General features: G+C 49.1%; 1 protein-coding gene across 2 annotated transcripts in view; it reads right to left on the bottom strand.

The window, feature by feature from the left end:
• Positions 1-234: 234 nt before the first annotated feature.
• LOC149339873 (monocarboxylate transporter 12-like) overlaps positions 235-17,011 on the bottom strand; it is a 73,450-nt gene continuing 56,673 nt past the window's right edge. For both annotated transcript variants that reach the window (XM_089548552.1, XM_089548551.1), the window contains exons 2-6: positions 13,268-13,596; positions 9,020-9,163; positions 7,117-8,262; positions 3,907-4,032; positions 235-3,017 (exon numbers count right to left, since the gene is read on the bottom strand). In XM_089548552.1, coding sequence (XP_089404678.1) covers positions 2,767-3,017; positions 3,907-4,032; positions 7,117-8,262; positions 9,020-9,163; positions 13,268-13,550 — 1,950 coding nt within the window. In that variant the 5' untranslated portion in view covers positions 13,551-13,596 and the 3' untranslated portion in view covers positions 235-2,766. The remainder of the gene's footprint in view (positions 3,018-3,906; positions 4,033-7,116; positions 8,263-9,019; positions 9,164-13,267; positions 13,597-17,011) is intronic.

Below are 17,011 nucleotides of genomic sequence, written 5' to 3'. Positions count from 1 at the left end.
ACTTCGGAAGCTGCGTACTTTCTCTTTTCCGTCCTCTTGTAAACATGCCGTTCAAGATCGAACTTCGTATTTCAAAAGTCCTTTTGCAAACAAAGTGACAGTTCTTATGACTTCATTGAAGTTTTCTTAAATTTTTTAGAAACATCGTCAGTTTGACTTTGCTTCCTAATTTTACTAAAATCGTCTTGATCATTCTTGCAATACCAACAAACTAAGACATAAAAACAGAGGTGGTTTAACTTTGTGCTTGATTTCTTTTATTAAAAAAAGTGGTCTCAGCTTATGTACATAACAACCCAGTCAAATTTAGTACATAGAAACTTTAAACCGGCCAAGGTGTGGATAGCATTGCGGACAAGAAACAATGGAAACGGTCGAAAATATAGATGTCACAAACAAGAAAATGGTTACAGAGGTGATTAAGGCGGCGTGTAAGTGGGAAGAAGACATAACGAGAACACGATGGCGTGAATGCTTTGAAAGAACGAAAGACAGCTGAGATGGACACGGAGTATTTGGAAGACCGTGACCGGAACACAGAATTAACATGATATTGTTCACTGCAGAAAGTGTGAAGAGTTCTCGCGTTATTTTATCGAAAGGAAGCGTGAATAGAGAGCAACGCGTATGTAGCTGTAGGGGCTGTAGTTGATGGGTCACATAAATAAGTTTAGTACATTTCAGCAATGTCCTAGCCAGATACCTTAAGGCGGACCAGGAGATGTAAGAATCAGCGATGAAAGGCAAGGCGGCCGTCTTGTAACCGAAATTACTGGATATGAAGATTGCGGGAGGAGGCAGCAGCAAGCTATTCCAAGTCTGGCGCCTAACAGCGCGTGTTGTCCTCGTTTAGAACGTGAAGTGTAATGCAGAGTGCTTTTAGTTGAAAAGGTAAAATTAAGAGGGCACAGCATAGAGCCGATCTCAATTACAAACAGTGTGCCATAATTCTGTCCACTGAAGTGGCCACACGATTGAAAAGCGCAGCTTTTGAGAATGATACGAATAACATAAACCTGTTATGGGTGAGATCAGTGAAGTAGGGTACGGTCCCTAATTATTCTCTTACGATGCTCAGTTCTGTATTCGCAATCGGATCCTAAATAGCCCCGCCGCGGTGGCTCAGTGGTTACGGCGCTCGGCTGGTGACGCGAAAGACGCGGGTTCGATACCGGCCGCGGCGGCTGAATTTCGATGAAGGCGAACTTCTAGAGGCCCATGTGCTGTGCGATGTCAGTGCACGTTAAAGAGCCCCAGGTGGTCGAAATTTCCGGAGCCCTTCACTACGGCCCTTCACTCATAGCCTGAGTTGCTTTCGGACGTTAAACCCTAATAAGTCAATAAACCAAACCATCCTAAATATTTGTCTTTTTCATGTAACTAACGCTAGAAAACGCAATAAACTGCTTTCCTGTAGGCTCTCTGTAGTACTAAATAAATACCCAAAATTATAACAAGTTTGAAAATCGTGATCCATGGCTTGGTTGTATAATTTACCACTGGAATAAGTATCGCAGAGCTTTTGATCTATGCGAACTTGGAAGCAGTCTTCGAAGGCCAATGAGTAGACATCTGCCCACCTTCTGTAGAAACAGCTAAATTGGGAAGGTGCGAACTTGAGTTATTAAATGCCTGCGGGCTAGGACACTGATTGTGTATCACAGGCGTCGTGTGGTTAGGAAGCCTATGTTATGGTTACAATAATCCAGGACTACAAGTTGCATCTGAGGGGGCTTCAGCAAGTAGTGTGCCTTTGGTTTTCTAAGCGTTGGTCGCAGAACGAATTTTCCCAGCGGGGAAAGGTTGTAACTGAATTCAACAGCATGCCAATAGTTTATGAAAATACGGAGGCTTAGCGCGCGTTGATCGAAAACATCGAAGCTATCCGCATCACGACGGCCTAGAGAACACTCACGGTGATTACAGTGAAGTGTAATAACCCTGCAGCAACCACGCGCGAGAAAAACGGCTGCGTACGGAGATGCGGCACTGCCTCGGGCAGAACAGGACGAACACCACGCGGTCGACGGCGGGACATGCATCCTGCGCTGTTGTTGCGCAAAGACAGGCTCACGTCGCTGGTTATCGATACGGCGTCACTTAACCGGGGGCACTGGCCTACGCGACAAGCAACAAAATCTTTCTGCATGCCACACTCCAGACACTGCATGAAGTTAGCTCCGGCACATGAAAGTTCTCCCTCTGTCACGCACACGGAACCGCAGTGCACAGTTAGCAGCACACCTCCTCGAAAACCGCGCTAGAAGAAACACACCCTTCACCGGACGCTGGGCGCACATTCCTTCCAGCCAGAATTCCATTTCTTAGTCACTGAAGTTGGCACATAGACCGGGTGTCGGCTGAATTCTGGGCATCACTTCACTCAGCTAACGCAAGCGTACACTGGCACGGTGGGACAGAAAAGGCCGGGATGCTTGGCTGCAGTGAGTGCGTCTCTGCCGATGGCTTCGTCTCCTCCGAAACTCCTCCAGGCCAAGAACTATCCGGAAGAGCGTTTCGGGGAGGAAAACCTCCATTTTCAATGGTCCGAGGAGTTCTTCCACACACTCTAGAACCTGGAAACTCCGCGACACAGCGTTCTGAAGGCGTGTCTGCTGGACTTGTGTCACCCACCACAGCTCTCGACTGATCCACGAATGCATGTGCGGGGGCTTGCTTGGCTGAGTATACGCGAAGACGAGTTTGTCTTTGGTTTGTTTTGTCTTCTCGCAGTCTCCCTCGGAAACCGTAGCGAAAGAGCAGCTCCTAGGTAGCCGCGAGGCCGGCTTCGCAGTCGTCGCTACCGCCGGCTCCTTGAGGGCTGAGCGTGACCTCGTCTCCTTCATCTCCGCCGACGGTCGTCGTTATGATGGTGGGAATGGGGCCCGCCTCTTTCCGCCGCTTCTCCCAGCGCGAGATCCACGGCAGCGGCAGGCACATGATGCCAGACAGCGTGATCAGCGAGCCAGCAATGTAGAAGGAGGCGTCGTACGTGCCCGTCAGATCGAAAAAAATACCTGCGTGCAAGGTAGTGGAGATTTCGGTGAAACGTCAAGAAACACTGGAACATAACACGCGTGCGTCTGGACTTGTCGGATGCGGTTGCGATTGTGCATTGTTGAGAACAGTGGAGGGTATGTCGTGGCTTCTTACAAACGCTAACAAAACGTACGTGTTTATGATACCTACGTGTTTAGGTACATACCTACAGCGCCTTTATAATGGAGGCGTTGTCACTGTAACACCTTAGCCGCTTAAACTCACGTAAGTTTTTTTTTTCCTGAATGGAAGAAAAATACCATGGTAGCAGTGAAAGTGGATTTAGTTTATGTCAACACCATGCATTATTTACTCGCTTCCTCAAAGCATGAGGCCATTTTATAAACATTTTTTTTTGTCCTTGCAGGAACAAGTATTTAAGAGTGTTTTCTGAAAATTGTGTTTGCCTCGTTCAATTTTGATTTGATTTATTTCGACGGTAACTCCAGCCCTGTGAAGTCAGCTGTCAAAAATGTAAAAAATAAAAGCTGCTGCCGGCAAACAGTCCAGGAAATGACGGCGGTAGAAGTACAGCCTTTGTCAAAAGTTTAGAGCCCAGGGGGTTTGCTTCTGAGCACTATTGTGGCGCTCCTGTAGCACTGATGGAAGTCTTACGCATCGGAGGGAGCAGGACCAAAAATCTTCTTACCTTCAGGAGATTTGGGACGCTGAGGACGCATTACGAGCAAAGCAATGTGGCCCAGAAGCAGAACCCCTGGGCTCTAAACTTTTGACAAAGGCTGTACATCAGATCCCTGTTGGCTACACAAGTACGCCACACTTTGCGAGCAAGAGCACGAGCCTCCGGGCATTAAATACAAGACAGCAGTTACGGCTTGCAAAAGCCTATTGTCAACGGCTACTTACCGGCGACAGGCGAGCCAATGACCGAAGCCACTCCTTGGAATAGCAGCAGCAGTCCGAATGCATTAGTGAGTTTTTCTACGCCGAACATCTCGACAGCAATTATGGAACGGAGGGCTGCAAAACAGGCTGGAACAGAACAGCAGTAGGAAATTAAGCAGCGCAATTAAGTCAGAAGTACCAGGAACAAATGCTTATGTCTCAGCTACGACCTCAGGAATGATTCCCTATATTTCCTACCGGTTTCAGTCGTACACGACAGAGGAACGAAGCAGCCATTCTTTTGTGTGGGTCAACTACTACCCAGGGAAAAAGCCACTGTTGTATAGTGAGTTCTGGTTTCAGTTTCTGTTTAGGAGATTGTCTTCTTAGTTGCCAGTGTGTACGTGCACTTTTATTTTGGCCATACGGCTCCGTCCTATTTGTCCTACGTGTTTCCGTCCTCCGTCCTACGTGTTTCCTGAGTAAAACACCCTTTGATTGCACTAAGCCTTGGTCCACGTCATTCGACTGCCCCGGACGATACTTCATTGACGATCGAAAACGGAATCCTTTAGGCCGTAACGTAAACCCACCCGTCATCATGTAGCGAGGGCGCCGTCGTCGCAACGCCAGCAACGTACGACACTCCGAGTGAGTTCTTTCTTTTGCCACGTTCATTTCTCTCGACGCGAGCAGGGCGTCATGTCAACGCGCAGCGAGGCGTCCGTTCTGCGCGCTAGGCCAAGTGAGGCGTAGACCTGTCAGGGAGGGTCGCGTCGAACCAATATGGCTTCTGTCTCCCTCGGTGTAACCGGCTGTCTGCCGTGCTGTGCACGTACCTGCGGCCGCTCGGCTGTCGGGGAAGCTGGAGGAACGCTAGACTCCACATAGCGCACTTGCAGTTCTGACTGCGTAGTAGAGGCCTCACGCCCGGCAGAAGTCTCAATCACAAGGAAACAGGCAACTTTGGCCAACTAACGAAACAAATGGACAGAATCTTCACGACAAAGTGGACAACGTGCCTACTTCGGCTCCGGTTTTCTCTGATGTACACGCGTTCCTTCAGGTACCGGGACGCCCTGCAGTGCCATGGGCACAATGGATTCAGACCTTCGAACTCTCACGCTAGCTGCAGGTTCAAGAGCACCAGTTGAAAGCACTTCACAACTAAGAAGATGAAGGTCACCGTACACACTTTGCGCGCAACTCGGCACAGCCTGACGCGGCCAGCCAACCACGTCCAATCTTTTTATTCTATTTACGCCTCGTTAATACGAAAACTCGCTTTCTGGACAATGGACAGAGTGGAAATAAATAGAGCCCATTGCGGCTGATGCATTTTGCCGCATTAATGTGGACAGCGATGTGAGTAGAACATCGGCTACACAGACTGCATATGTATCCACCCAAGCACAGCCGTACGGCTACAAAGGAAAGCTCGAGTTAATGATCAATTCGCTCTCGCCCTACCATAAGCTTGCCGTCCAGGTTAGCTCAGTTGGTAGAGCGTCTGCTCCGGTGGAGCGGTGGTCCCGGGTTCGAACCCCAGATCAGGACGAATTTTTCTTTAACTGCGAAGTTTCTGAGGAAGCTGTTTAGCTTTCCTTCGTAGCCGTATGGCTGCGCTTGGGTGGATGTCAATGAGTAATTACTCCCTTTTCACAAGTCTACTCCACCTTGGTGAATTCCCCTAAAACATTCGATCAACAGACTACATATATTTCCTTTCCTGTATCTTGAGACAACGGTACCAGCAAAAGGCAGAGCGAGAGTGAAAATGCATGCATGATGCCCTTTCTTTCTTCTCTCTTCATTCTCTACAGTGCTGAGAGGCCCAGTCGACGCGCCTTATGATGTGCCATACTGCAGTTGGAGTCAGCGCCCGTCCTGTCATGTCCTCTGTGTATTCGTCCTAAAAGTTAGCGCTGCTTAAATTTGAACGAAAGAAAATTGCACTACGTTGAAATCCGCATTCAGCAGCTGTCAGCCGACTGAGTCGTAGTAGGAGATACGTTATTCTGTCATGAGGCGCCGCCATAAGTGTCATGAACCACTGAGTGAATCAAACTGCCCCACATTATATATATATTATAAAATGGCAGATATGTTAATGCAGTTCTAGCTCAAGCTTTTGTCTGATTTCAACTTCACTGCCCATTATGTGCGCACACAAGCAGACTTTAATCGTTACGTGTTTTTAACATACCCTTTTTGTTATTCAAAATTCGTTTATACAGGCGTCTCGCTTCCTGAACAGTTTTGCCCGGTAACCAGTGTCCATATAAAGGAGGCACAACTGTATAGTGTTCCGTGAATTTTTTTTTTCCACTCCAGACATGAACTAGCAGAACTTTTAGGAAATTAGAAGTTTTTCTTTTGTCATTTAAGTGAGTGTCACTTTACTAGGACGTACTTCTTAGAATTTTGATCTGTCTACTAGTAGCTGATGTTCTGGGGACGCCCACAAACAAAGCCCCTGGGGATGCATAAGAGGCCGGCAAGCTGTCGACGCACTGCTTAACCAAAAAGCTCCCCCTGAGAGGGAAGGAGAGAGTATAATGTTCTGCAAGATGCTGTGTACAAAGTCAATGCTTTTAATGTGCTTATGTTATGTGCTTTATTTGTTCTTGAGTCTGTTCTTCCATACTGTCAGTTTTTTTTCCTAGTACCTTTGCATTTCCCCGAAACAAGGGAGTATATGCTGTGTCGTGAGTTTTGATTTCTGTGGATCGTCTTTTTACTTTCCTATGTGTATGTGTGCTTTTACATTTGCCACTTGCTGCCATGTGATTTTGTTCCTGATTAAAACCTTCTTTGGTCACGTGACCACTAAGCCTCGCCTCAAGTCACGCGGCCGACACGGCCGATAGTAAAAAAAATCATAAAGCATATTATTTGTCTTGCGCTTTTGATGTCCGCGGCTACTTATGCGGCCATGATTCACGACGGTGGTTTTGTTCATCGCTCGTTCAATAATAAGCTGTACGTCACTGCCTTTACCAGATATAACTTAACTCGCATGCTGTATCTCCGTCACCTAAACACGCTGTTCATGCATGTTATGCAATGTTCATGGAAGGCTGTAGCTAAAAAAAGAAAAAAAAATATTGCACATCACGGCCGTGCGCCGGCAGCACTTGTTCTGAGTGATACTATTGAATCAGATGCATGCTTTCTTCCACGCTTTTCAGGTATACATGTAACATTGCGCATGGACGGCGATGTACGTACCTATTGAAAAACCAAACACCGCGCTGTAGACGAGTAGCATCGTGTAGGTCTCGAAGAAGGGGCAGAGCGCTGTGGCGAGGCCACCGACGGTGAGCGCCACGTTGTTGATACAGAGGGCGTTCACATTCGGCCGATCAGACACCCACCCGGAGAAGACCCGGCCCACCGTGTTGGTGATGCCGATGGCCGACAGGATGAAAGCAGCCTTGTCCGGAGAGATGCCGGACATCACTGCCTTGTCCACGATGTACATGAAGGGGACGAAGAAGCCCGCCAGCGTGAGGAACCCGGACACGGCCAGGGTCACGAAAGTAGGGCTCGTCAGCAACGAGACGTCGAGCATCTGCATCAGCGTGTCGGTCATCTCCGGGGAAAGGCAGCCCAGCTTCTTATGCGGCCCTTGCTTGGGCAGGTGGGCGATGCTCTGGTGGTACGAGCCTATGTCTCGCTGCGACCGGTACTCCGGAATGCGCAGGAGGCTAGCGCTGAACAGAATGTCCTGGCGGTAGAAAGGCCTCATCTCTGGCGCCGTCATGCGCCGTGGCCTGCTGTCGTTCTTCCTGCTCAAGGACATCTTCCGAAGGACGGGAGCAGCTTGGAAGGCCGGCTTGTGGTTGTTGTTGTGGCAGCAGCTGAACTGCTGCTCGGCCTGGACCGCTTCGGAGTAGGGCGGGGGTGGGCTGTTGTTGCTTCCGCTGGTGGAGCTCGAACCGCTGCGCTCCTCGGTGCTCAAGACGGCGTCGTGGACGATGCGGTGCGGCGGGCAGCTCTGCTTGCGGCGTGGTACGTTGAGGAGCGTCTCGTCGATGCCGTCTTCCTCCGAGTCCCACTTGGTCATGGCGTCGCGGGCCTCCTTGATGCGCAGCAGCAGCGGCTTCAGTGGCACCGGCTCCGACTTGGGCTGCTGCTCCTCTATCGGCCGAAACAGGGCGCCCACTACGCAGCAGTTGAGCGTCATGCCCGCCAGGATGAGCATTGAACCTCGCCAGCCGAACTCGGAGACCAGCAGCTGGCAGCAGGGCGCCAACAAGAAGCCACCGATTCCGGAACCGCAGACGGCGATGCCAGTGGCGAAGGCGCGCTTTTTCTCGAAGTAGAAGCTGATGTTGACCGCTGCCGGTAGGAAGATGAAGCCGAAGCCGATTCCTGGGGAGATGCGTTGCAGAGGTTTGAGTGGGCCACAGAAGCTGCAACTGTTCTGTTTTTGTGGCGGCTCAGAATGTAATATGACGGCCTGGTAAGCTTTAGGATTAAGCCCCGAGCCTTCAACCAACTTCCAAGGAGAAATCAAAAGGTGACAAAAAGAAACTAACGACACTGCTTAAAAATTTTACTCCTTTGTGTACCGGCTGACTAAAATAAAGAACCAGCAATAAGGAGAGAACTGCCGCCGCGGTGGCTCAGTGGCTATGGTACTCGGCTGCTGACCCAAAAGACGCGGGTTCGATCCCGGCCGCGGCGGCTGGAATTTCTTTGGAGGAGAAATTCTAGAGGCCCGTGTACTGTGCGATGTCAGTGCACGTTAAAGAACCCCAGGTGATCGAAATTTCCGGAGCCCTTCACTACGGCGTCTCTCATAGCCTTAGTCGCTTTGGGACGTTAAACCCCAGAAACCAACCAAACCAACCAACCAATAAGGAGAGAACTTTAAAATGAGTACTTTAACCTGTAGCGCTGTTATTTTCACGCCGGTGACAGGTCCTACACTGTGTACCATTCTCGTGCGACTCAATTCCAGCTGCGTTTAAAGTCGAAACTCTTGACTCGTGTAGCCCAGGCCGAAGTGATTCTTCCATGCGTCTTCTTTTATGAAAAACAGCATAATAAAATACACGGAAGGTTCCATCGGGCCCCTTGAACATCTGTCTTGACAGAATAGCGTCAAAGGGGTATGTAGGCTTACCACTGAAAAGTCCAATAGCGATGTAGAGTTGCACGATGTTTTTGGCGAAGACTGCTCCGCAGAAGCCCGCGGCCGCCAGCAAGCTCCCGCCAATGGTCACCGGTCGGCAGCCGAACGCATTAGCCAGGCCAGCCGCGACTGGACCTGTCGGGACGGAGCAAGAATTACATCTTCGCCAGGCCTTGCATACGGTAAAGTTATCGCAGCAGTTCCCACGCAGTCCCCGCAGCCAGACGGCGCTTGGAACTTGGAGTGTTTGCGTGATAACATCTAACGTACTTTTCACGAAACATCACCAGAAACCCGGGACAGCGGCCAGCCACTGCCTCTAAGCCTAGCGGCCCATCACGTTCTGTTCTGCAGGCACTCGGTCGCTCTCTTTCTTTCTGACGTCACAGGTTACGTCAACGCATTACTTTTCAATGTTCTAAGCCATGCGCCACTTGGTTAGCAACCAAAGGAACCAGCAGCGCGTGTCCCAAATTTCTAGTAAGGGCAAAACGGGCGTTGTCAGCCGTCTTCCAAGAAGCTTTCAATACCTAATTGCTCGGCTCTAGTAACGACGACCAAGCAAGGACCAAGTGCTTTTTTCGTTTTTGCGCTATAATACGAGATTCATTGTAATTTCAATTGAAACACGTATTCTGCCGCCTGTTTGTCGAGTTATATAGGCGACAGTAGATATCGCAGCCACCTCATAAATGGAAATCGATCCTACAATGAGTGTGGAGAAGGATATTAGAAAAAAACAGCGACGCCTGCAGCTGCACCGTTTTAATCTCCATTCAGGGCACCCCGCAAACTTGAATAATATATGTGTTGATTTACGGGATTAATGGAAGTTTTGCACCAGTACAAAACGAATGTTATGAAAAAGGATCAAAACATATCCGTCTTATGCGTATGTACCTGACCCGAAGACAGGAGCTTACGGCAGGAAAAACTAAAAACTTCAAGTACAGTTTTGTAGCCACTGAGTGCTTTAACGAAGACTACGATTAAGACACCGAGTCAATGAACGAGGGCAACGCTGCAAGCGCGCTCCGTTTAAATGTCTAGAGGGCACATGCAAAGTCAGCCCAAGACTATGCACACCTTCTTCAAATTTTGCGAAGGCATAGCATCTCGTGCTCTCTTCATTAAATGTAAAGGCTGATGTCGTCAGAGATAAAGGAGTTCGACTCTGGAGTGAAAATTGGGTTAATGAAGTCTATTTTCAATCCCGTTTTGCTGCGCAAGATCTGATTTACTCACACGTTGATAGTATTTTTTTTCGCAGCATATCAGCACCGCGGTGAGCTTTACCTCCGTCCTCTCTTTGCGTTACATTTTACTTTGACTTACTTACTATTTAAACTTTATTTAACTATTTGCAGTTGCTTGTGTTACTGAAACACAGCACTGCCCCTTGTTGAACAAAGAGGATGTTCTAATTTGTTTTCTGCTTAAATCACGCCATTATCTTTTGTAAGCATTATTTCGTACACTGAGCGTGAATTACTACTGTAGAAATAGAGCCAAAAAAAAAAAAACTGGTTTAACTTTTTATTTCCACATTCAAAAGAGCCAAATCCAGAGTTTGCATGCTGGTACTGACCAAATTATTCACATAATTTTTTAGTACATAGTGGTGCAGAGTTGCTCTAATTTACAATCACACCATGTCATATAATGTCCGTGGAAACCATGTCATGTCATAATGCCTTGGATAGCACTACGGTTCTTGCGGTTAAGGAGCTTTCTCATTTTTCTCGGTTCCTCTCTAGACGTTTGACTCATTCCGAGAGAGAGAGAGAGAGAGAGAGAAAGGATATCCTTGTACGTGAATGCGGACCGTTTTTTGAGCGTCGAAATGGATTTTAGGAGCCGGAAGCTTCACAGGTCACCAAGAAGCGATGGCTTTGACAGTTAGCAGCAGTATTCCCCTTGAGCTGTAGCCCCAAATACCTTTGAGTCCACAAGCAGACCAGACACCGTGCCGTCAGTTGTGCATTTAGCGGAAATGGAAGATCAGAGTACGTCTACCCTCTCTACTACGCAAAGGTGGCGTTTGAAGACACTAACGTGGACTTAAACGCATCGATTAAAAAAAAAGCATGAAAAGCTTCTAGTGCGGCATTCACTCTCCGAAAAGGAGGACTCATCATGTCGACGTGTGGTTTGGACAGGACAGACTGATGAACGGCGGTTTCATTAGCCGGCCGCTCTATAAGGCCGATTCACACGACGGTCCGTTCGCCCGCGGCCCGCGCACTACTTGTTCATGTTGTTCATGCGTCACCACATTGAGAGGCGCGCAGTCGGCCCGCGGCCTGGTCAGCGCGCTTCTCAATGTGCTGACGCATGGACACGTGATGCGCGGGCCGCGGGCGAACGGACCGTCGTATGAATCTGCCTATACTGGTGCAGCGCAGGGGTCACATTATCAGCCGCAACCTATTTTTACGCCGCTCCATTTCTTTCGCGAGTGAACGAGGCGGCGACTCCAAAAGACATATGTATTGCTTTCTTGGTAGATAAAAGCGGTTTCAGGTGTTACCATGCGGAATGCCCTATCAGCACTAACGTCACAAGAAGGAATGGTGAGCTGCACGAAGACGTTACGCGCGCTCCTCAGGATCGTTACTGGCATACGGGAGGCTTCCGAAACTCCGAATAGAAATGTCCTTGCGCACGAGTGGGGGCTGTGATCTCAAGGAGGGCGAGATTATCTCTGGCCGCCCGCAGCTTCGCGTAATGCGTGGGCTGACTCCACTTGGCGGGAATTGCGCCCGGCGGGCTATCGGGACAAACCACGCCTCGCTATCGGCGTTGGCTGACAAGCGGTTGCTGGCCCGTACCGGTGGGGTGCACGCTGTTTACGGAAAGGCCACCGAAAGTTGTGAGGGTGAGCCCGCCTGCAAGACTGGTCTGTCAGTGCGCTCTGCAACGATGAACCTCCCTATTCGGTCCTTCGCCCACTCCCGTCGATCGCTCCCGGCCGAAACCTGAGGCCGGGCTAAAAAAAACGCGAAAGATGGAAAATTGTGAAATGGAGAAAGCATCGTTGCGAATTGTTACGGCAAGACTTCAGTTTGAGCTATAGCTGGTGAATAGACATCGTAAATGGATTACAATGGCAAGAAAACGAGGACCAGATCTGCTTCCTGCCCCACGCCTTCTGTTTTTTTGCACATTTTTGTGCCTCTCCTATGGCTGTCAGCGGTGCTTTCGAGATAATAAAATAAATTGGTAGTTGGCGCTTGTTCTGTCTATTGCGTGTTCTGTTCCTCGTTTCCTTGCGCCATTGTATTCCATTTACGAATTGTTACGCATTCCACTTGGACAGCCAGTTTCAGCGACGTCATAGTTATCATTACCTTCGTAGGATGAGCCAGGGTAGCTTTTGTTTCGTTAAAGAAGAAAGTTGGTACACAAGTGGGGTAAACAGTTGCGAACAGGAGTGGCACAACACAAGAAGCACCGGCACAGACGAACGCTCAAAGGCTTTCCGTTCATGCTTTTCTTTTTTCCTTCTCTCCCCGCGCTGTCATTACTTCGTAACCGCAGTGTTTCGTTAAATCACACCGAAATGCATGGGCTGTTTTGCGCAATTAAAATGCATTATAATGGTGTTCACTAATCACGAGCGACTGAACATTCGCGAGCATATGTAGTGAAATCCTGCGACTGCGCTGGTGGGAGGAAACGCACAGGTCAGACAATCTGCTCTGGTTACGAGCAGGTGCAGACAGTTCGGGCTACCACCGTGTCCACAACAGCACAGGGAGCAGGGGTAGGGGATGGAGCATGTGACATTTTGCCAGGCTAGGGAGCTTTGGCTATTTGCTGGCCTACGTATGGCGTGCATGCTGCTGTGAATGAATCAGGCCGAGTGAACGAATCACTGAATCCGCCGCCACCTGCGTGGCTTGTTCAATATCAGTGAGGGAGCTAGTCGGATGCCGCCCAACAATCCCTCAAAGGAAATCTTGCAATCAATGGCGTAAATCTATTGTTATGACGCCGCGTTCAGTCACCTTGCACCTTCCCCTTGGCTCGCAAGCATTTAGCCAGTGCAAGCCGACTGACTGCAACGTCACGGCAACAGGCTGACGCCATTAACTGGAAGTCTTTCTTTGAGGGACATTTACCGCTTCTTCTTTACCGTTCTTGGGTTAGGTCCGGCAAGGCAACTGATCATTGAATCCTGATATTGGCATTCATCCGATCTGCCCGCACGCAGACGATATACAACACCATACGTACCAGCGAGCAGGTAGCAGCCCGTCTGTATGGAGGCCACCCATGCCGTGGCGCCCTTGGACTCGTCGAACGTGGTGGCGAACTCGCGCAGGAAGATGCCGAACGAGAAGATGATGCCGTCGACGATGACGAAGCAGATGAACGAGGCGAACACGATGACCCAGCCGTAGCCGCCGTCCGGGGGACTGGGCACTTCCACGGCGGCCGGCTCCTGGTCATCCGACGAGCCGCACTCGTCATCGTCTTCCTCCTTGCGCAGCGACTCGCTCGACTTGCCGCTGCTCATGGCTGGCCGGGGAAAGTTGTCGCCTCGGCTGAAGACCCGCCTTACACTGCGAGAGAGGCAGCACATTTTGTACACAAGAAAAACTTCGTTCACTGTGACTCAAGCGTATTTTGCTGCCAAAGGGATCAGACCAGAAAACAACGCTTGCGTCCACAACATGCATACACCTCAGTGGTAGGCCAAAATTGCCCGTCGCCATAAAAGAAAATGCAGCACATGTGGTGCACTCTATGCAGACGAGAATGAAGAGACACATTAATGTCTGGGCTTTTGACACGCCCCGCTATGTGTTGCTACCTTCAATGCAACGGGTGGAAATCGTCAGTGAATTCATGTTCAAACTTTGAGTCACGAATGGGACGGTCGTGTCTTGGCATGGCTTTGTGCGTAGTTGTTCTAGAATACAATACCGCCCTGATCCCATCCATTACCTAATGAATGAACTATGGCTTGCTGACGAGGTCAACTGAAACTTACTGACACCGCATGCAACCTGTACCTCATGCCATTTCTGCAATCCATTACGGCGAGATGGAACTAATATACGCGTTTTGATTTATTCAGTGCGCGTCGTCGTAAACCAAATATCATTTTCTTTCTGTTTTTCAATAACGGCGCGAGGTGTTTTCGTGCTGACATTAAATGAAAAATGATCAAACAAGGTTAAACTACGGTATTTCAATGTTAAATGAGCCTCTCATATTTTTAAATAGCAAGCCGCTTTCAGCCGTGGGCGCTGTATCCTTCTGTTGCATATTCTTATCGCACAAGCTTCCACGTTTGCTCGCGGACTCTTCAATGGCTCATGCTACGGGGTACAAACGGTTTTGAAGCACTACGAAGCTGGATAATACTTATCATATATGATAAGAACGACAGCAATGGCCGAAACGCAAACTGCAAAAGCTAAATAAAAATAACAAGAAAGTCTAGTGTTTGGCTGACGGCGAAGCAAGGAAGCCTTTGAGATGCCGCATCCACTCCGCGGCGTAGCGCTTTCCTCAGCTAAGTGACGCTGTGAGCTTCAGGCGACTGCTTGTTCCAATGACTTTTGAATGGGCAAATGTACAGGCGCGGCCATAAGTAAACGGAGCACGCTATTGAGTTCGAAGTGAAATCACGCTTTCTCCATTAGTAATCAAGAAGCGTTGTTTGTCTACAAGAAAGCCCACCAACCTCCGCTACCAGCATACGCGCACCACTGCTGGAGATCTCAATTAGGTGACGCGTGAAAAATATTAGAAGAAAGTTGCGTGCTCCGTTTACTTTTGTCCGCGCCTGTACAAACTATGCGGCACGTTCGCGATAGGCGCATAACAAAGTGCGCTGTTGGTGGTACACATTACAGCTCTACTTTTCTGAAGACCATTCTTAGCCGCAAAATGAAAATTCGCTTTTCTTTACAGGGAAAGAGATTGAAGACTTAGCTATTATTTCTCTAGGTCCACTTCTGTCTGTGCTAGATGACAGCAGAGAGAAAATTGGTACCTCCTCTGCTCAGCTTAACGGTTATTCAGATCGCAGTGCTGTGAACACGTTAATACAAATGGCTTGGCTCTTCGCGCATCAGTACAAGCGACAGGGCATCTTTCCAATTAATCTCAGCTTCGCACAGACTCTTTCGTAAACAACTCGACAGCTGACGCTGTCGATCTGGGCACTGCGCTATGGTAGTCAAGTGCTCGTAGAAGGGACGAGATCTGAGGCGTGAGGACCCCGCGCGCGGTTGCCAAAGTCCAAAATCACTTAAAGCCTATACATATTTTCATTTTCTACTCACGAGTATCGGTAAACTCGCTCTTTGTGCTGTTTGCGAACTCTTTCAGGGTGCTCACTGTACCGCTTACATGATCTGCGTGATAGCAGAGCAAGAGCGTTAAATATACCAGGGACGTGAATCCTTACGAGCAATCACATGTCCGAATAAGCACCCATGGATATTGGCCGATAGCTCTGTACAAGGGGAATCCTTCAGACACCATTTACCGCGTCCCCAAGACGGTCGGCACTTGAGAGATGACGGCAGCGCTGCGTTATCTGCCCTGTGCAGAAGAGCATCTGCCATCTCGTGTCTACGCCGCAGCAGTGCTGCCGAAGGGTTAGGCGGCTTGGCGCCTGCGAAATGTAATCCACCGCCACTGTAAAACTCGACCTATGAATAATGTAATGCAGTGCTAGGCGCTCAAACAACTGAGTCTCTGGGTGTCTTGTGATCACCTTTGGAATGTTTCAGACAGCGGCGGCCAGGGTACAAAACAAAACAGGTTCCATTGGGGGAATTTTCCCTTTTTCATGGAATAAAAGGAAATTTCGCCAAAAGGGAATTCTTGCATACTTTCAGGAGATTCTAAGCATTGCGATTGCCTCACTTAATCTAAATTGGCGGAGTTTTCTAGCTTCTGCAGGAAAAAAGTGCCTGAAATAGGAATTTATGGGCCTCACTGAGGAATTGTCGCCTACAAGATGGGACATATCACTGTCTTCAGTCTTGGAAAATGGCCACAGGTCCATTGCCTGTGGTTACAGGCTACACACTTCGTGGAACGCTAAAACACGAGAAGCGCCTTTAATTTATGCTCTTAGGAGGGACGCTGAAGAAATACGTGTTTGCAACTTGGTCGTACTGCCTTACATTGAGAAATGCATTCAGTTTGCTCAACAAACGTGAAGTCAAGACAGTAAGCTGGGCGCGGTGGAAAATGGTAGGCGCTTCTTCCTGTATCTTGTTCGCGCTTACTTACCACCCCGAAATGCGAAGGCCTTCCATTTTCCCTGTGCTGCGTATGTGGCGGCATCGTTTGTGATTGTTATAGGTTGATAACCTGTACCACTGAAGCGTAAATTATAAATATAGTGCAGCAAGGTTCGTCATTTATGAAAACTGGCGGTCTTCGGGCGGTCGCAGCGGCCTGGCATGTATCGTAAGCCACAAGAACATGCAGTCGTTTTCTGTTTCGTGTTTTGTTGCCTTTTCACGCAACGAAAACGGCAATCTGTGAACAGCGATTATTGTATAGAACATTCGTTATTACTCTCTGCCCGTCGAGCATGACGTTTGGAATGATGCGTGATGCCGCGCCATTGAAATCCATGGCGCGCTCCTTCAAGGCGCATTCTGCGGCAGTATGCGCGCACTGACCTCTTATACTGCCGGTCAAGAATACCTCTGTGGCCAACATTTATCACGGCTACGCAGCGCTTCTCATCATCCGGGATGATTTCTCTGGATGCGCAGAATGTCTTGCATACATTAGACAACCAAGACACAAGTTTTCTTCTCAAGTGCAATTCTACCAATGGACTGGCGTGTCTCAGGCGTGTGGAGAGCGCGCGTCCATGCAAGCCTAAATACGTAGCAGCTAACGCACAGCACTTCCATTTCCAGCAGCAGCGGGATCGCGGCGCCAAAACGATGCAAGCACGCCGGGAACTGCCAAGCACGGAGCTTAATGCTTTGGCGT

Source organism: Amblyomma mixtum, chromosome 6 (genome assembly GCF_055824585.1).
Source record: "Amblyomma mixtum isolate Tamu chromosome 6, ASM5582458v1, whole genome shotgun sequence".
Classification (NCBI taxonomy): domain Eukaryota; kingdom Metazoa; phylum Arthropoda; class Arachnida; order Ixodida; family Ixodidae; genus Amblyomma; species Amblyomma mixtum.
The sequence above is the reverse complement of the archived record's forward strand: the minus strand, read 5'-3'. Positions and strand labels throughout refer to the sequence as shown.